Source organism: Bubalus bubalis, chromosome 23 (assembly GCF_019923935.1).
Source record: "Bubalus bubalis isolate 160015118507 breed Murrah chromosome 23, NDDB_SH_1, whole genome shotgun sequence".
Taxonomy (NCBI): Eukaryota; Metazoa; Chordata; class Mammalia; order Artiodactyla; family Bovidae; genus Bubalus; species Bubalus bubalis.
The window spans coordinates 45,628,972-45,649,683 of NC_059179.1; the positions used below are offsets into that span (position 1 = coordinate 45,628,972).

At 46.2% G+C, this 20,712-nt stretch overlaps 1 protein-coding gene across 4 annotated transcripts in view; it reads right to left on the reverse strand.

Moving 5' to 3' along the window:
* ADAM12 (ADAM metallopeptidase domain 12) overlaps positions 1 to 20,712 on the reverse strand; it is a 392,390-nt gene that overhangs the window by 62,038 nt on the left and 309,640 nt on the right. For all 4 annotated transcript variants that reach the window (XM_044935396.2, XM_044935395.2, XM_025273894.3 and 1 more), the window contains one exon: positions 3,042 to 3,219. In XM_044935396.2, the coding sequence (XP_044791331.2) occupies positions 3,042 to 3,219 (178 nt within the window). The remainder of the gene's footprint in view (positions 1 to 3,041; positions 3,220 to 20,712) is intronic.

The window sequence follows — 20,712 nt, forward strand, 5'->3', positions numbered from 1 at the left end:
GATGATGCTGTCCTGTACGTATGGTCTAAATGGCTCTTCTGATGACACGAGAGCCAATGACAGAGTACAGGCTCCCGTGCACTTCTAAGGTAAATCAGCCATCCTAAAACTGGTTTGTAAGACCCTTTAAGAACCAGGTCCCAATCCCCCCGACGAAACTGCTAAATAATATACACAGAAGTTCAAATGGAAACGAAGCCAAATAGCATGGTTTTGACTTCAAAAGGCATTGATAATGTGAGCAAGATAACTAAGTTTAAAAGATATTTGCAAGCTACTGGCATGCAATTGACTTTAAACAAGGAGATAAGGCTGCTTTTTCAACCCTATTAGCTTGGAAGAATGAGCGAGTTGTCAGGAAACCCTTATGGTGGATATAAATCTAATGTCCCGGACTCAAGGCTTCAGCACTCACTTGCCTTTTAACTACCCAGAATCTATTTCTTCTGCAGAACTCTGTTTATCAGAAGAGACAAATGCTTCATCTGTTGGTGCAGCTATTATTTTAGTGTTCAATAGAGAAGTTCAACAGAGTCGACAAACACTCAGCCTCCAACGACTGAAGAGTAATGAAGCCGTGAGAGGATTTTCAGCAAATGCCCTGATTGTCATTCTTGGGTTGTAGGTAGTAGACAGAGGTTCCCAGTCACCATGAACTGGGCTGAGACAACAATGCATCTTCTTGAAAAGAGTGGCCATTATTTCTGGGAGCAGAAGCTGGGTCCCGTCGTGAGCTGGGGCAGTGGTTCTGACCCATTTACTCACTGAGGTGGTGACACCAGAGTGCGTTATGGTCCAGGGGATGCATAGGCTGACAGGAAACAAAGGCATGATGGTTATTTACTGTGCTTGAGCGCTGAGTGGGGGAATAAAGAACCCAGGTTCACTAAAGTATTGGTCAGTTTGGAACCTGGAAACGGGCTTTCATACCATCAGAGCGCAGCGTGACCGTAAACCTTAAAAAGTCAACAAATAAAAAAAAAATTAAAAATTAGAAAACTAAAAATTGAGGCAAAAAGCTTGCCCATGACTTTCAAAGATTTCTTGGGAGAAAGAACTCTGGATGAAGAGATTGAGAGTTCTCTTCAGATATCAAGGACTTATTAAATGAGGGCCCTCCACATAGAATAACATGCAGGGAGAGTATAGCTCTGCCTAAGCAAGGAGTTGAGTTCATAAAAATCTGTCCTGCAAGGGAGTAAGTTGCCTGGAGAGACAGTAACCCCCCTGTCAAAGCTGAATGACTCCTTGATGGGGGTAAAAGCGAAGGTCACAATATCCATGGCAAATTTCAGGCACTCAAGGATTTGCTGATGCGATGCTGGTGACGGCAGTGGAGATGAAGATGAGGCAGTGGTGGAAATGACAACAGTGATGTGGTGGAAATGGTAACCGTGGCGACGTTCGCCCTGCTGATGTGGAGGGAGGCAGGGATGCTGGTGGCCATGCTGGTCTATGGAATAAATGACTCTGGTAATAGAGTCATCCCAAACCTGAGAGTTCATGGCTTCAGGGAGAGCTGCCAAATTTATTTAAATTAATAAACAATTACCAGGAGCTCAAACAAAAGATAAAGCATTTCAAGTCAACCTGACCTCTCCTGAGAAACAGGAGTAATTTAACCTAACTGTTTTTTTTCCTTTAAGCAATTAGAAAAAAAATCTTTGAACAATTTCCCCTTTGTATAACCTATCCCATGATGGTTTCAAGTTTTCCTCCACTCATCAAAAAGAGTTTCTGTAAGGCCATAATTAGGATTTTGTTCCTGCATAGTAACCAAGCTTTGTGTGCTGTGAGCAAAATTAAACAGCCTCATGGACAGCGCCGTGACCCTGGGCGAATCCTGAATTTAGCAAGGGCACAGAAACACTTGATCAACCTGCCTCTTCAACCCCCATCCCCGAGCACTTATATTCACTCTCAATATTCTTACAGGAAAGGTCAGATGGAGTCCAAGATTATTCCTGCTGCCATGGAAAAGCTCAGAGGATTGGAGAGGGTGGGATACGATGAGGAGTCCACAACCAGCTGTTTGTCTGATGAACACAGCGAAGCAAGGGAAGTCTCAGAATCTCAGCACAAGTCTCCTTCCATCCTAGAATCCCCCTTTGAGAGCAGCCCTCCAAGATGCGCTCTTCCTAAGCCCTCACCAGGCCCATTTGTGAATTTAGCTAATACCCACTTTGAACTTGTCTACCACTGCAGCTCACATAAGCTCCCAGAGAGGGACTCACACGTGTAGACAGCCTGCTATGCAAATGGGTGACTTTGATTTATTCTAAACACAACCTTCTCCAAACTTTGAGGGGGCTCTTGTTTTACCAGGCAGTCTTGCTGTGCCCTTTCTCTCTCCTTCCCAAGATTATTCAGAGACTAAAAAAAAAAAAACAGCTGCTACAATTTTGATGTTGATTAACTTTACCCTGGGCCCTATGAAAGCACGAAAATGTCCTGACAGTGGCTGGAAAGCAGGGTGAAATAAACCTTTTGCTGGATTAAAAATGTTCTCTGCTCTCGCTTATTGCTTCTGAAAGCTGACAAGCTGAGAGGCAGGAGACTGGGAGCCTCAGGTCACACATACAGAGGAGGCTGCGGAGACAAGGGCAGAATTTCAACTCGGGAGGCCGCTCTTGGTTAAACATGAACGCTGCTTATTCAAATTCCCCTCGGGCTGCACACCTTGCAGAGAGAAAGACTTGGGGCTTACTAGCCATTTTAAGCCAGCATTCCAAGGCTTTCTTCTCTGTCAAATTCAAAGCTAAATGCTTTTTCATTGTTCTTGTCCTCATCTTCCCGAGACTGCTGTGTCCTTCAACAGAGAAGATTTCTTTATCTCTTTAAACCAGTGATACAACTTAATTCACGCAATACTTAGCATTCAAGAAGGCCATCCTGGCTTATGAAGCTTGCTCAAGGTGGCCCTAGGATTTTCCCATCCTGATTCTCCAGCACTATTCGTTCTGCTGCACAATTCCTTCAAATTCTTGCTGGTTGGCCCAGCCGTAAACGCGAGACAAATGTCCTGTAAACGTTTCTCTTACCTCCGGTTCCCCACAGTCACACTCCTCTCCTTCTTCAACGTATCCATTCCCGCACTTCTGGCCCCCGAAGGACTGCTTCACTTCCGGCAGGTTGAACAGACACATGCCCATGCCCTTCTGCAGGCTGGCCTCCAGGTCCTTCCTGCTGCAGCTGCTGAACATCATGGGGAACGGGAACCTGCAGGAAGGAGGCAGGATGTCAGTCGTCAGGGAACAGAATGGGCTGTGCATCACCCTTCTTGTGCCAGTGTGTGTGGTACCCACGGGCATCCTCTGGGCGGGTGGTCACTCTCTCAGTGAACAAAAGCTTGAATGCTCTAAAATGAGGCACCTTCAGCTAAACCCTGCAGTCCAATCCTGCACCGTTCCAGCACCACTGAATGAGGGAGTGCTACCGGCTCAGTCATATCTTGACTCTTTGTGATCCCAGGAACTGTAGCCTGCCAGGCTCCTCTCTGTCCACAGAATTCTCCGGGAGAGAATACTGGAGTGGTTTGCCGTTCCCTTCTCCAGGGGATCTTCCTGACCCAGAGATGGAACCTGGGTCTCCTGCATTGCAGGCAGATTCTTTACCGTCTAAGCCACAGGTGCTTTATCCCCCAAGAAATGATCCTTGGATGGTTTTCAAATCGACAACTCTAGACAGTGTCTCATTGCAGACATCATTAATAGTTCTGTGTGAAATGATATGATGGAGAGTGAAGACTCAGGACCGGTAGCTTGTAATATAACTATGTGAGGAAGTTTTTTAACTTCATTGCTCGGAATGGCCATCATCAGAAAGTCTACACATCATAAAGGCTGGAGAGGGTGTGGAGAAGAGGGAGCCCTCCTACACTGTTGGTGGGGATGTAAATTGGTGCAGCTACTAGGGAGAACAGCATGCAGGGTCCTTAAAAACACTAAAAATAGAGTCACCGTATGATTCTGCAATCCCACACCTGGACATATATCCAGAAAAGATGAAGACTAATTTAAAAAGGACACATGCACCCTATGTTTATAGCGGCACTATTTACAATAGCCAACATGTGGGAACAACCTAAATGTTCATCAATAGATGAATGGATGAAGAAGGTGTGGGGCATATATGTACAAGGGAATATTACTCAGCCATAAAAAGGATGAACAATGCCATCTGCACCAACATGGATGGATGTAGAGATTACCATATTAAGAGAAGTCAGAGAAAGACAAATCATCTGATATCACTTATATGTGGAATATAAAAAATAATAAAAATAAACTTATTTACAGAAACAGACTCTCAGACATAGAAAACAAACTTATGGTTACCAAAGCAGAAGGGAGAGAGGGATAGATTAGGGGGTTGGGGTTAGCAGATAACAAACTACTATATATGAAACAGATAACCAACAAGGAGAAGATTCTTGAGACTCCCTTGGGCTGCAAGGAGATCAAACCATCAAACCTAAAGGAAATCAACCCTGAATATTCATTGGATGAACTGATGCTGAAGCTCCAATACTTTGGCCACTTGATATAAAGATCTGATTCACTGGAAAAAGACCCTGATGCTGGGAAAGATTGAAGGCAGAAGAAGAAGAGGACGACAGGGGATGAGATGGCTGGATGGCATCACCAACTTGATGGACATGAGTTTGAGCAAGCTCTGCAAGCTGGTGATGGACAGGGAAGCCTGGCGTGCTATAGCCCATGGGGTCTCAAAGAGTTGGATGCGAATGAACCACAAAACCAACAAGACCTAATATATAGCACAGGGAATGATATATTAATATGTATCTTTTTAATAACCTATAATGAAAAGAATCAAAAAGTATATATAACTGAATTACTTTGCTGTACACTAGAAACTAACACATTGTAAATCAACTATACTTCAATTAAAAATAGTAATAAAGGCAATTGCTACCCTGAGGCAGGGGGAAGGTACAAATGACTGAGCTTATCAGCTCCCTGGCTTCACGGACATCATTTCCACAGGGGGACAGTGGTCAGAGCACAGCTGATACTGGTTTGGACCCATGAAGGGCAAATTGCTGTCTCCTCAGGCACAGCCTTAAAAGAACAGAGGAGGTCAGAAGTGTGGGTCCTGCTCTTGTCTCTAAAAACCAGGCCTGCAAAGGATGTGGCCAAGTTGGCTGATGTCCCCACAAAGCTCAATCTCTCCCTTCCCTGGCCGCAAGGGGTGTGCCAGCCCCCTCACACCTGGACGGGCTGTGTGACAATTCTTGGTGACGGAATTAGCAGGGGGTGAAATGGCATGCAATTAAGTGGCGATTCCTTTCTCTTCCCTGTGGCCAGCTGAGTTCAGAGCATTCCAGCATCCTAGCAGGGAATGAGGCAGAACGTCACCTGCTCCCAACTCACTGCACAGCGCAGAGCCCCACAGCAGCACATGGAAGGGAGCCTCGCCCAGGACGGTGAGCCACTGGAAGCCGGGGCTTCTTGCTACACCTGCTAGTGTTCCCTAACACATACACAACATCTGACTCTCTTACGAACGCATTTCCCCATGTCTTAGGCAGCAATTATAAAGGCTAAGCCCACCAGAAACCCAGGTTTTATTACTTAGTGAGCCAGCAGAGCCTGCCCACCAGCAAGCCCAAGCATCCTCCCCCATGCTGACGTTTAGAGGATGACATTATGATTGGATCCCAGTCAACTGGCCAAACCAACGCGTGCTGCTCTGTCTCCCTGAGGATGACAGACTAGCCACCATTCAATGACTGAATCTGGAAATATTTCAAGACCGTGATGAGTTCCAGGGCCAAATGGGTAACCCTGCTGTTTCCCCAAGTGTTTTCGATCAATCTCAGTTATTAACTCTGAAGTATAATTCTAATCTACAGGCAAATTAATACATGCAAAGTCTTGCTCTCGGATACACCAGCAATAAACCAAGACTTATCTGGAGTGCTGTAACAAAGTTCCTTTTGAACTCTCTAACTTTCCTGGGCAGACAGACTGATTATTCCTGGTATCAAAGTGATGCTGAATAGCTTCAGATGACGAACCATAAGAAAGTGTGTAATTCTGTCCATTGAGAAGGGCTTTGTGTGGAAAATACGATGTATTGCACAGGGGATAGAAAACAGTCCTTTGCAGTAGAAGAGATCGAACCTTCTCCTGTGTGAGCTTTTCCCAGAATGCCCCATCTCAGGCCTGATCCTGGAGGCTAAATCTCACTCTCACGCCAACAATGCCTAACCAGGTGTTGTGATGAGAGCTCGCCAGTTCATTCTGGGAGGAAACTGATTTCTAGAAAACGGTAACAGGGAGTTAGGAGAGGCACTTGGATCGACTGTGAGCCTCGGGAAGGGTTTACACCAAGATTCACAGCAGCTGAGAGAAGCCCAGTGAAGGAGGGGTTATCAACCACCCAGTTCCCAAGGCAGCAAGACGTGTGCAGGGCTGAGACCAGCTCCAGGCACAGCTCCGACAAGCACTCCGATCTCACTGTCTTTCAAAACAAATACATTTTGATTTTTTTTTTTTTTAGCGGGGGTTGACATTAAAAAAGGAACAGAAACAAGATGAGTGAGATCAGTGTAAGTTCAGCATTTAAATTCAGAGCATCTGGGAGAGGAGAACAGATCACTAGTAGCAAAAAATGACTGCGTGTCTGTGCTGGGTATGGTCAGATAAGACTCGAGTTATCTGTGTAACAGGACGTTTCTTGTTCTTAGTTTTTTTTTTTTTTTTTTTTTTCCTTTCTCCTATTCTGTTGAAGGACAAAGCCCAGATGCTCTTAAAAGTTTTTTCTTGTTTAGTGTCATGGATAACATCCATCCAATTCACAGCTTCCCAACCTTGCTCTGAGGAAGAGCGTCCAGGCACTAATTCCTCGAGGTGCCTCCATCTGCTTGTTTTTTAACTTTATTTTTAACTGGAGGATGATTGCTTTACAACGTTGCATTGGTTTCTGCCACACATCAGCATGAATCGGCTGTAGGTACCCACCCATCTGCTCGCTTTTGAACTCCCTCCGCCCACCCCATCCCACCCCTCTAGGCTGTCACAGAGAGGTCCCTGTTTTAACAACAGAACAGCACGGCCACCAGGTGTGGAGGAGGTCACCGACACCGGTCCTTTGTTCCATCACTCCCAGCACAGAGCTGGGTCTTACACCACACAGCCCAATTTCACCGTCGCGACACCTGACTTCAAAGTCCGGACAAGGAAAACCTCCACCAGCTGCCGGCTCACAGCTCCTGCCCCGAGCACAGTGAGTGGGGCATCTTTCCCTCCGATCTGGACCTTCCTGACTCACTCCGAGGGACCCCAGGGCTGCAAGACCCCTTAGGAAGGCTGCAACCCTTCCCCATACTTTCCTGTCCTCTCCGTGGGGACTGGTCAACATTTCCCCTCTAGGGGAGAATGGAAAAAGGCCACTTGCATCCTCTAAGACCTCTCATTGGATGACAAATGGCGACGTGACCAGGGAGCATTCTGCACCTGCCTTCATCCTTTCATGATTTCTCATCATGGGGAACAGTGACTATTTCTCTCTGATAGAATATTCCTGAGCCTTATTGGGGGGCATTTAGAGAAAGTCAGGCTTTGGAGGAATAAGAGCAGAGAGTAACCTGTCACTCATCATTCAATTATTATGCAAGTATTTATTCAACACCTGAGTGCCAAGCATTGTACCAGGTCCTGGAGAGACCGGAGTGAATAAAACACACACCCGAATCTTGGCCATGGTGGAGCTTGCATCTGGTGGGTCAGGCAGATAATACAGAAGATAAGGGAGTAAATTATGTGTTAGAAAGGAATGAACATGAAGGAGAAAATAGGACAGGTCAGGGGGCAAGGATATAGGAGGTCTTGACCTCTTAGGGGAAGATGATCAGGGGAAGACCGCACAGGAAGGCAGGCATTTGGGATGTGAGGGAAGAAGCTGGACACACCAGGAGGAAGAATGTTCTAGGCAGAGGGAGGAGCCAGTGCAAAGGGGTATGGGCAGGTGTGACAGTCCTAGAGGACTTTGTTCAGCAGACAGCAGCAGGTTCTTCTCTCAGTGACACATACCCAGAGGAGCGACCCCCTCCCCAGAGAAGACTCCTAGGCCCTCTGAGGTCAGGTAGATGGCAAAAGACGACCATGGAACATCATGAAAGGGGGAGAGGAGCATTGCCCTGCATGGACCAGGCATTGATAACTGCTTAAGGTACTTTTCATAACAATTTCAAACTAGTATTCCTCCCCACCTTTTTTTTTAAACCAAACTAGTTTTGACTGACCAACAAGGGCCTGCCCGTCAACTGCCTTCTTACGCTGGAATCCTCTTGGTTGACCAGCGTGTGGCAAGGAAGAAGAAAGTACCTAAAACTATATCTAACCCAATGCGCCCCGGAAAGACACAGAATTCAGTCATCTAAAATGGTTTCATGCAAATCAAAACTACAATGAAGTACCACCTCACTCCAGTCAGAACAGCCACCATCCCAAAATCTACAACTAACAAACACTGGACAAGGTGTGGAGAAAAGGGAGCCCTCCTACACTGTTGGTAGGAACATAAACTGGAGTAGCCCCTACGGAGAACGGTATGGAGGTTTCTCAAAAAAACTAGAGTTGCCGTATGATCAAGCAATCCCACTCCTGGGCATACATGCAAACAAAACTGTATTCAAAAAGATACACGCACTCCTATGTTCACAGCATCACTATTCACAATAGCCAAGATGTGGAAGCAACCTAAATGTTCATCAGCAGAGGAATGGATAAAGCAGACGTGGCACATCATACCACGGTGTGTTCTGTTCAGTTCAGCCGCTCAGTCGTGTCCGACTCTGCGACCCATGAATCGCAGCACGCCAGGCCTCCCTGTCCATCACCAACTCCCGGAGTTCACCCAGACTCATGTCCATCGAGTCAGTGATGCCATCCAGCTATCTCATCCTCTGTCGTCCCCTTCTCCTCCTGCCCCCAATCCCTCCCAGCATCAGAGTCTTTTCCAACGAGTCAACTCTTCTCATGAGGTGGCCAAAGTACTGGAGTTTCAGCTTCAGCATCAGTCCTTCCAATGAACACCCAGGACTGATCTCCTTTAGGATGGACTGGTTGGATCTCCTTGCAGTCCAAGGGACTCTCAAGAGTCTTCTCCAACACCACAGTTCCAAAGCATCAATTCTTCGGCACTCAGCCTTCTCTATAGTCCAACTCTCACATCCATACATGACCACTGGAAAAACCATAGCCTTGACTAGACGGACCTTTGTTGGCAAAGTAATGTCTCTGCTTTTGAATATGCTATCTAGGTTGGTCGTAACTTTCCTTCCAAGGAGTAAGTGTCTTTTAATTTCATGGCTGCAGTCACCATCTGCAGTGATTTTGGAGCCCATAAAAATAAAGTCAGCCACTGTTTCCACTGTTTCCCCATCTATTTCCCATGAAGTGATGGGGCCAGATGCCATGATCATGGATGCAACTAGAGATTATCATGCTAAGTGAAGTCAATCAGAAAGAAAGACAAATGCCATATGTTACCACTTACACGTGGAATCTAAAATATGACACTAATGACCTTATCTACAAAACAAACTCACAGACACAGAACGGACATGCGGTTGCCAAGGTGGGGGGTGAGGGAGGCGTGGAAAGGGAGTTTGGGGTTAACAAATGTAAACTAGTATATAGAGGGAGTGGATAAACACCAAGGCCCTACTGTATAGCATAGACAACTATATTCAACACCTTGTGATAAACCAGTAACAGGAAAGGCTAAGAATGTATAACTGATTCATTTTGCTGTTCAGCAGAAATCGACACATTATAAATCAACTATGCTTCAATAAAAAGTAAAATGATTTCAGGTCAAGAGATAAGGGAATTTGATGATACCAAATATTAGATCTCTCTAACTATAATAGAATCCTGATTTACACACATAGCCACAGGAAAGAATGACTCCAGGAAAATGCTTGGCATGGCCAAGCTCATCACCCTGCTTCCCTGGTACCAACCCTGCTTCTGAACTTCTGATGACACCAAAATGAAGCCTTTTGCGTGGCGTGCTCACTCCTCCTTCATTCATCTGCTCATTCACAGGAGAAGCAGCTGTTTCAAAGCTCTGAGGAGGATCCTGTGATGATTAAAATGTGGCTCCAGGCTTCCCCGTCTTTCCTTGCTGGACCTCTGTCAAGGGAACTACTGGGCACACCCACTCACTGCCTCTTCACCCATATAACTAAAATGCTGGAAATGCATTCACATTATGCACATTTATCCACATGTATAAATTATATAAATATATAAGCATATTCATTACATTGAATTGATGTATATATATTTGGAATAACTTGAGAACCTGCTTTAAGCTAGATGATATGGTGGGTACTTTCTCATAGTAATATTTTCTTCTTTATGCTGTTTTAAATTTACACTTTAAAACAACCCTATGAAATAGGTTTGTTATCCCTATTTTGCAAATGAGGTGAAGGCATTTAAGAGTTCTCACTCCAGTGTTCTTGCTGGGATAATCCCACGGACAGAGAAGCCTGGCAGGCTACAGTCCATGGGGCTGCAAAGAGTTGTACCTGACTGAACATACAAGCAAAATAAAAAGGCAAAGCAAAGTTGGGAGATGGCAGAGCCTAGATCTGATCCCAAGTGTAGTTATTTAAAAACCTCATTTTCCTCACTGAGGATACCAGTTCAGCCCTGGATTTCCCACAGTGAACTGCCGAGACATGGGCAGTGATCTGTATGGCCCTGATGCTCGGACTTGCATACGGAGGAGGAACCATTCTCTCAACTCAACACCTGCCTGAATCAGAGCCCCTCAAGTGGTCCCAGCTTCAGTATCACCCGGCAACCCAGCAGAAATGGAGACGCTCAGACCCCACCTGGACCTGGTGCCCTGGAAGAACTCAGGGGTAGGGGCCCCATGACTGTGTTTCAACAAGCTCTCCGGGTGACTTCATTTTAAACCGAAGTAAAATCCACATGACAAAATCACCACTTAGAAATACACAATCCCCAGCGTTTATGCATTTACGGTGTTACACAAACATCACCACTTATTCCAGAACGTTTTCCTGAGTGCCCACCCTCCACCCCAAAAAAAGCCAGCCCATGACGCAGACACTCCTCACCCACACTCCTCCAGTTCCTGTCGACCACAACTCTGCTGTCTCTCTCTGGATTTGCCTGGTCGGGACATTTCGTGTAAATGGAACCTTCCAACATGGACCTTTCATGTCTGGCTTCTTTCAACATGTTTCCAAGGGCCTTCCATGCTGTAGCACTCTCAGTACTTCATTTATTTCAATGACTGAATAGTATTCCATGGGAAGTAAGATTACATCACAATTTGTGTATCTATTCATCAGCTGATGGTGCTGGTGATTTACCAAATGATCAAAATTAAAGATTGGGAGCAAGTGACCTAGGTTTAAAATTCAAATGCTATAAAGATAATACATGGACAAAGCCACACTTATTGGTGTGAATGATAAGAAATACAAACCAGGTGCCTTGCAGGTCACTTTTCTTGCACTTAAATTAGAAGTAGTTCTGTTTTCCCCCGTGGTTTGCTTTTTCTAAGAAAAGCTCGATGTACAGCATTTTGAAACCTTACATGACCGCAGGCATGTGCTAGAAATTTCATGAGAATCTTAAAGTCAAATTCAAGTCACAAATGAATTTTCAAATATCGTCAAATATTAGAGCAGTTGAACTGATTAATCGTTGTACTTTAAGGTGCCAGAAGATCCTGACTGAACAGAAAGACGTTTCTGTTTTGAAGCAAATTCCTCCCACTCGCTTTGAGCTCCAGAGTATGATAGTTCTGCCTTCTTTTAGCTCATTTTGTTCCCTTATTTTATAGCCTTACTCCTTAGACTATTAATGAAAAGAACATTGAATTAGGCCATGTAGTTGTTCACGACATTGAGGATCCTGTGCAGCCCATGGTGGGTAGTTTAAAAAAGACAAGCCTCAGTTTCTTCTAGAGCTTTTGGCAAACTCATCATAATGTGCTTTTTAATACTTTTCATAAATCATCCCAAATACGTCAGGACAGCAGCTAATTGAATCGACATATAGCAGTGACAGGCTGATGCAAAGCAATAAAACTGGAGCATTATTCAGAAAAGAGGCCTTTTTGCACGATACTTTCCCTTGGCACAAGAATGCTTTAAAATGATTATACGTAAGGACCCAGAAAAAAAGTGCTGCTTTCAGTTCACAGGCAGAGAATTTCTTGCAGACACCATGCCAGGGTGACCGGCTCCTGCTTAGATGTGACCTTCTTAGTTAAGACACGTCTGCCTTTTACCTAATATTTAAATACCAAGGACACTTGGGGGTAAATTTACCATGCTGAATGCAAGATTAGAAAGAAAAAGCTGATGAAACAGACAGCTGCATTGATTCTGGAGAAAACACATACACAGAACCTACTTTCCAAAAGAGGAATGCCACTTACGGCTTCCCACCCTAAATGCAGCCACAGCTTAATATTTCAGCCGTCACCAAGCTGCCAAGTAAAACATTATTAGGGGTTACTTTTACTTTGACAAATGTGCAGTCAGAAAACTCTTTTCTTGTAGGAGCCTATTGTGTGTCTCACGGCTGTATTCCTGGGGGTGAATCATACTAAGACCATTTATCAAGCCTGACAGTGGAAGTAGGGCGTTATCTGCCTTGCAAAAGCTCTCTGGGAATTATCTTCTCTTCTTGGCAATTAGGCAGCCCGGGCAAGCAGCAGCAATCAGGCTGGATTCACCGGGGCTGCAGGTCACTGCTCTCCGTCTTCTTCGACTTCCTTGCCTCGTTAATCAGTGTGTGCTGGGTCCCAAAGAACCTGGGGTCCCAGCTCCAAGCTCTGGGAGTGACAACAGCCCACATGCTGACTGCAGGAAAGAAAGGCAGGTGACCACAGCAAGAAGGATGGCAGAACGTGGGCAGCTGCTGAGAACAGCTTGAAGCTGACACAACCGTGTGACAGGAGAAGCCAGCATCGCAGGAAACCAGGGATGGGAATTCATCCAGATTTCTGTTTAAATCGATTGGAAATGAAGAAAGAAAACTTCACATCTTTTACAGCCGATAAATGATTAGATGGTAAAGGGATACTGTTTTGGGGAAATACGTTGCTGACGTTCTGCTTCCCACTGATTTCTTCCTACAACTGGAATGGAGTTTTATTTTCTCCTGACGGTGAAAGTGACGGATGCAACAGGCCTGGGAGGCTCTTCTTTACAAGGCACAGAGGAGACGGAGGAGAATCGAAATTGGAAGACTTAAGTCTGAGCACGCATCTGTTAAAACTAAAGCTCAGTCTTACACCCAAGTCTCAGTCTTCACATCTATACTGGGAATAACAACAACTACCTTGGGTGTTGAGGGAGAGGACTAGTGAGATTCACACAAAAATGGGAGTGTCTTTGGTTAATTTCAAAGATGCTAGTTGCCAGTATTTGCCTGAAAGAATGTGTATCTCTCCCTTATTTAGAGGTGCCGCTTTGGCTGTTTCGAGTTACAGGTTGCCAGTGCCTTGTGCTTAGAAACATGTTCCAACAGGATGCAGACTTTATGACAATTGTCGCCCCAACGTAGCCCTCTTTAAATGGCAAAACCGCAAGCACAAGTCAACTCGAGAGAAAGATGATTCAGGAGGCAAAGGCATGATCAAGCAGTTAAACAGGATCCCTCGATTTAATACATATGTGGTGTCAAAGACGCTGCTCATTCTCGAAGGGCTGGGCTGTCGTGAGCTGAACCAGAACATGGGCTTAGGAGCATAAACAACCAGCTGAGCCACCAACACTCACAAAGCCGCTGTTTAGATGACTGTTACCTGCTGTGTGGTTGCAGTGGTTCTCAGTTCCTGGAACTTTTTCCAAAACGTATTTCCCCAAATTCCTGCAACCTTTTCCTTCATAGCCAAGGCCTAGGAGGGAGCTGGGAGGGGAATGTGACCACAGACAGACCGACCTGACCCTCCCCACGACCCATTCTCTGACAGCACAGACCTCCTGACTCTTTGTCACTAAATCCGAAACCAGCTTGGAGAGCTTTTCCAAAAACAAACAGTAACTCACAGTTCAGGGCCAGTTCAATGCATTCCTAGGTCCTCCAGGAGCACCAGCCTCACGCTGATGCCGTCTTTTCTTCCTGGGGGGATGCAGGGCCTACTTACAGCAGTGGGTGCAAGAGGTCTTGGTTGGGACGGGTTTGCTCAGCCAAGTTTCAACCCCAAAGTTCTGAGGCCACCTTGAGAAAAATCTTCAGATTTTTCACAATTATGCCCTGGAAGAAAATCTTACAATCACCACACGAAGAATTTAGGAGCGACCAAGAGGCATGTCCTGTTGGAGTGGGTGGTGGTGTCTGCACCCAAGGTGACTGGCCTTTGTCAGCAGCAGCCTGGCAGGGCTGGGGTGCCGTTCAAGGTCACCCAGTTTCAGGCGCTACTGACTTCATCTCACTCCACATGTCTGTGTTAATAAGCATGAAAAGCAGCTACCACTCTTAAGCCAGGCCCTGCTGTGGGCCAGGAGCTTAGTGGGCATCCTGGCTCACGGACTGCCTGGTGAGTCAGACTATATCATTCCTATTTTACAGGTGAGCAAACTGAGGTGCAGAGACGTTAGGCACCTTGCCATAGTCCTCTGGTTCCACCGCCAGGACTGAAACCCCAACTTGCTGACCTGAAGGTCCGTGCTTCTTCTCTGTGACCACGCTGCCTCGAGGGCAGTCAGGAGACCTCCAGGGGCCACGTCACCCCCAGGGCAGGGGCCTCGGGGCAGCCTCGGATGTGACCTGGCATAAATGGTGGGGAGCCGTGAGGGCATCTAGGAGGAGGTGGCGGGGCGCAGGTAACAGTGAAGGCCACCGCCGTGCCTGTGGCTCCAAGGGTGCTTTCGAGCATCTCCCTGAACCTCCTTGGGGCCGGATGTCAGGATTTACGGAGCGCACGTGCACTCTCACACACACACGTGAGGGCGGCTGTGAGCCTGTGGGTCCCAACAAGCTGCCAGTAGAGGACACCGCTGTCCACTGGAACGTACGGGACTCTGCTAGGGGGTTTTCCGGGGGTTAGGGAGGGGTGTGTGGATCCAAGCCCCACTCTGCTGGGCCAGGGGTACCCGGTGTGACCCTGAACACACGGGCTCACATGGCAGAACAGAACCCTGGCGGCTTCAACCTCGTGCCAATGCCAGGAATGGAAAGTGACCACACGAGGACCAAACGCTTAACCCCGCGGGCCGCCAGATGGGCCGCAGACGGCAAGGAAAACCACCGGGCCGGGAGCGAATGATCAAAAACGTCCTTAGTAGGACATGTCCATTGTTAATAGCAAACACCTGGGGCCCAGAATGGAGCCATCTGCCGGCACATTATAATTCATGGTTTTAACATGTGACCTTTGACCTCTGCGCCTCCTCTCCCCCTCCTTCCCGGAAATTAATTAAAGTGTAAATGTAATTGGCCAGAATTTTTAATAAAGAAGGAGACCAGCTGAGCTCTGGTCACTTGAGAGGTGCGTAGGCGGCCACTGGGCGTTCCTAGAAAGTAGCCCTTTTACTTCTGTGCTCTGATGGCTCCTTGCTGAATCCAGTCCCGCAAGGCAGGGGACTCAGGCCAGGGGACCAGTGTCACACGAAAGGGGCCCAGCCCCCCAGAGGCAGTGTCTCGGCTTCGTTACAAGAAGAGGCCACTGTCCCTGCGTGGGGCTCGTCAGGGCTTGGGCTTTGACACACTAAACAGATCCAGGGCTTAACAGAGGGCAGTTTACACGTTGAGGTAACTATGTCCTTGCCTCCTGCCCCAGGAGACAGACCTGTGTAGACCCCGCTGGTGGTCACATCTGCTCATTCTGCAAGTTTCTAACGGAGAGGAACACTTTTAACCAAACATGATCGCAAAGGTGGTCATGGGAGATACTTCCAAGCTATCCAACAAAGGCTGAAGTCTACTCAGCCCTGTTCTAACATCACTGAGCTCCCGATGCTGGGGTAGCCATCAGGGCAGCCTGCAACTCGAGAGTGGTGAGGATGACTCTCTAGGTCTCCCTCCCCTTCCATTGCCCCAGGGGTTGGAAATGGAAGGTTCCTTTGCTCAAGGCCACCTGGTGAGGGGCCAGGGAATAGGTGAGAGGCAGGAGCCAGAGGCTGCGGGCTGATGTCTTGAGTCTGATCCTGATCTACTGTGAGGCCTCTGGCCTTTCTGAACCTCAGTTTTCTCATCTGTATAATGGAGGTGACTGTTTCTGCCCTTTCCTTGTAGAACTGTGACGATTAACTGAGAAAGGTCTTTGTAAGCTGGGGAGTAATCTATGAGATCTCCAGGGCCTTATTCTTACAACTACTTTTAGTTTTTCTATTTTCAGCCTCCAACTTTGTTAAAATTAAACACAGGCTTTTAGGAGAAGCCACTTCTGGAAGGACTTTGCCTTTTAAAAGCAAATTGCTCCCTGGTCTCCATGGAGTTTAGAACAGGAAACAGTGGGCTCAACCTTCTGTTTACCTGGGGTTTCTCAGTCCTTATTCTTTTTTATTTTTGTTTTTATTGTATCGTTTCTGTTCTTGTGAGTTATCATAAGTCCATTGTAGCTGATGTGGAATATACAATAAAAGAAAATGATGCTGCTGCAGCCAATACCATAGTAGAAAAGATGATAGTCTCAGAATCTTCTCCCTGGAAGTTTAGCCATTACTAAACGCAGGGCATTACATGCAAGGTATTTACATTACATGCAAAAAAAAAAAAAAGTTTAGCTATTAACTCTGCACACATCTGATTGTGCTGGAATCACCATCCATCTATCCATCTGCTATCAGCCCACTCCAACATCAGCCTATCTACCCATCCATCACCCATCCATTCAACCACTCACCCTCCCATCCATCCTTCCATCCATATAGCCATCCTTCCATCCATATATCCATCTTTCCATCCATCCATCCTTTCAGTCCAGAAGTATTTATTTAAATTTATTATATACCAGGCACTACTATCGGAGAAGGCAATGGCACCCCACTCCAGTACTCTTGCTTGGAAAATCCCATGGACAGAGGAGTCTGTTAGGCTGCAATCCATGGGGTCGCTAAGAGCCAGACACGACTGAGCTACTTCACTTTCACTTTTCACTTTCATGCATTGGAGAAGGAAATGGCACCCACTCCAGTGTTCTTGCCTGGAGAATCCCAGGGATGGGGGAGCCTGGTGGGCTGCCATCTATGGGGTCGCACAGAGTTGGACACGACTGAAGCGACTTAGCACTTAGCATTAGGCACTACTATATTCTAGGTGCTGGGGATTTAACAGTGAATAAAACAGACAAAATTCATGACCCTAGAGCTTAAAGTGGGTCCCTCTGAATACTGTTGGTCACAGAGAGGCCCAGAACTTACCCTTGACGTTACACTGCAGTCTCTGTGCCACATGTCCTGGGGAAAGGAAGAAGCTGTGTGTGTGTGTGTGTGTGTTGTTTGTGTGTAAGGGGGCAAATACTGGCAAAATTTCAGCAGCAATGTCCTGGGGAAAGGAGGAAGCTGTGTGTGTGTGTGTGTGTGTGTGTGTGTGTGTGTGTAAGGGGGGAGGTATTGGCTGAATTTCAGCAGCAATGTTTTCACACATGTTCTACCACAAATAAAATGCTGGATTAACGAGCAATGACAGGAAATAATTCTCTGCTGTTGTAACATAAGTTGAAGGAGATTTGCAGAACTAAATGCTTAAAAATGGGCCAGCCCTCCTGCTTTGAGAAGTCACACGGGGACAAGGCTCTGGACTGAGGAGGCTTCATTCCCCACATGAAGCCTGAATGCAGCAAAATAACCAAGGAGGCAGGTGGTGGCGAGGACCCCGGGAGGCAGGGTGGCATGGCCGCCCTGGTCTCCATCTAGTCTGGACCACGGAGCTCCCTGGGAGCCTGAGGTGGGAAGCAAGAGCATCTTCCTCTGACCAGAACCCCCAAGTAGATGCCCTTCTCCTCTTCCTGAGGTTCACAGCTGCCGCACAAGCTTACTGGAGATAAGACACAGCAAGGTGGAGAGTCAGGGGCTTGGCTTCTGGGGACTCAGCCTTACATCCTGGGGCTTCCACTTGGGTATTTTTGAAAACATAAGCAATTCATTTAACTTTCTGAGCTCTATCCCCTCATCTTTAAAATGGCTATAACTACACCCACCTCACACCTTTGACGGATGAAAGAGGACACCCCAGTGCCATCTAGGGTCCAAGTCAACTTTGCCTCTGTTCATTTCCTCCAAATTGGATATTCAAGGAGGAGAGGCCACGTGGAATGGTCTTCCCAGCTTGACCTCTGGTTTGCATCCAGCTTAAGAGGAGCAGACATTCTACATGCCCTTGTGCAGTGACTATTACTACCCAAGTCTGCACTGATTGCCGACAAATCCTTTCATTTTTCAGTGAGCAAAATCTAATCCTGTGGAGAGGAAATAAGTATAGTCTGTACTGAGGGGCTCTCCTACCAGTTCATTTCCCCTTTATGGTTACATCGGGAAGTAGCCAACTCAATTACTCTGGTTGGATAATTAAATTGATTCTAACCTATAGTGTTTTAACGTTACTAGGGTTCCTCATTTTGTTGCTGTTTTTCTTTTTATCTCCTTGGGTAAAGATTTCCATCCTTTCCGCTGTACTTGGAAGAAGTGAAGATTTTCTTAAACTTTTCATTGAGAAAAAAAAAAAAACAAACTCACCCTCAAATGAAGAGCTGATATGGGGAAATAATTTTCTCCAGTCCCATGCTTATAAAATCGCCTTATAATAAGCATATTTCAAGACCTCAGATAGATCCTCAAATTTCAAAAGGGGGTGAGTTTTAATTATGTATATTTTGCACTGATTCTTCAAGAAAGCAAGTTCTTTGAAAGGTATAGACTTTTCAGAGACATCGGATTTTTGTCAATTCCTATCACATCTGAAACTTGGGAAGTTTTCACTGAAAAGTACAGTCAATTTTAGTTTCTTGAATCACATTTTCAGATAGAAAAGTGAAAGCGTTAATTGCTCAGTCGTGTCTAACTAACTCTTTGTGACCCCCTAGAATGTAGCCTGCCAGGCTCCTCTGTCCATGGAATTCTCCAGGCAAGAATACTGGAGTGGGTAGCCAGTCCCTTCTCCAGGGGATCTTCCTGACCCAGGGATTATACTCAAGTCTCCTGTGTTGCAGGCAGATTCTCTACCATCTGAGTCATCAGGGATAGAAGCTGCCTCAAATATAAATTCAATTTTCCTGTAACACAAGCTAGGAATTCTCGAGAAGAGTCAGATTAACCCTATGCAATTCTTCTGAGATTGGTTCAGACTGGACTTCACTCTGGAATATTCCCAGTGCACACCCCTTCCAACCTCGCTCCTTGTTCGCAATAAATGATTGGTAATTTTTTTTTAAAGGTGTTAATTGCTATTATGGTAATATTTAAAATTTTCTTATCTTTTAGAGGCACAACTTATATATTTATAGATGAAGTTATGATACTTAGTATTGTATAAATAGATTAGGTGCCCTGACTGCAAGCCCCATAACACCCAAAATGTCCCAGAGGAGATCCCTGAGCTTTGGGTCTGCAATCACCAGTTTGCTTGTCTATCTTCCTTGTCACATAGAAGGGCCTAGAGTTCAAGGGTCCTGCCATTTGGGTCCACTGGCCCACTCTGCTCCTTGGGGTCAGACACACAGGTTCCCCAAAATACTAGTTGAGTCAATGAGAGCTTTTGCTGTAATTGGTCCCCTGGCCCTGTTTCCTATAGCTGGCTTGCCCGGGGTTGAGGGCGGAGCCCACGTCCTCTCAGTTTTCAAGAGAGAAGGGTGAACTTGGGTGGAGCCATCCAGCTGTGCTCCACGTCTGGACAGCTGTGCAGCAAGGAAGCATGCAGTGAATGTTTCCTGAATTGAATTATACGGAATCAAATGAGCCAATTATCCACACTTTTGTGGAAGTGGACTGGCGATGCTTCCACCTTAAACGCGGTTATTTGATCTAGTTGTAGATGGTATTCGTGAACGCCCAACCTCAGCGGAATGTAAACGATCGACACCCCTGGTGAGCAAGTGGTGACCCTCGCTCGTTTATTTTCTCAGCCCATGTTATACTGGGCGCTGAACGCACTGCCCTCCACTGCCTGTTGGCAATCGGGCAGCACATTCTTTGCTTGAGAATTGTTTGTCAGCCTGGATTAAACAAAACCCAACAGCCCCAAACTCCAAATCTTAGGATCAGCATGAAAACTATGGCAGTAATTCTTTCCAGAGACACCCATGTACAATGTGGAAGTGCTCTTTTGTGGTTCTTGGATGTAGAGTCCTTAAAGAACCTTACTGGAGAAACAGCAAAGTGAAATTTCAAACAGAAAAGACTTAGTCCAGGTAAGAATACTGGGGTGGGTTGCCATGCTCTCCTCCAGGGGATGTTCCCGACCCAGACATCAAACCTGCATCTCTTGCATCTCCTGCATTGGCAGGCAGATGCTTTACTGCTGAGCCACCTGGGACATCTTCTGGTCTTGGCTTAAACGTCATCTCCACAGTTCTTCCCCAAACCACTAATTAACATCCGGTCCCCCAGCCAACATGTCTGCTTTCCACCCTCTTCCTTTGCTTTCGTCACAGATCTCCTTTCAACCTGCAGTTTTTAATTTACTGCTTCCAAGGCTGTCTTCCTCACAAGAATTCAAGTTCCATGAGGATAAGAAAAGGATCTGT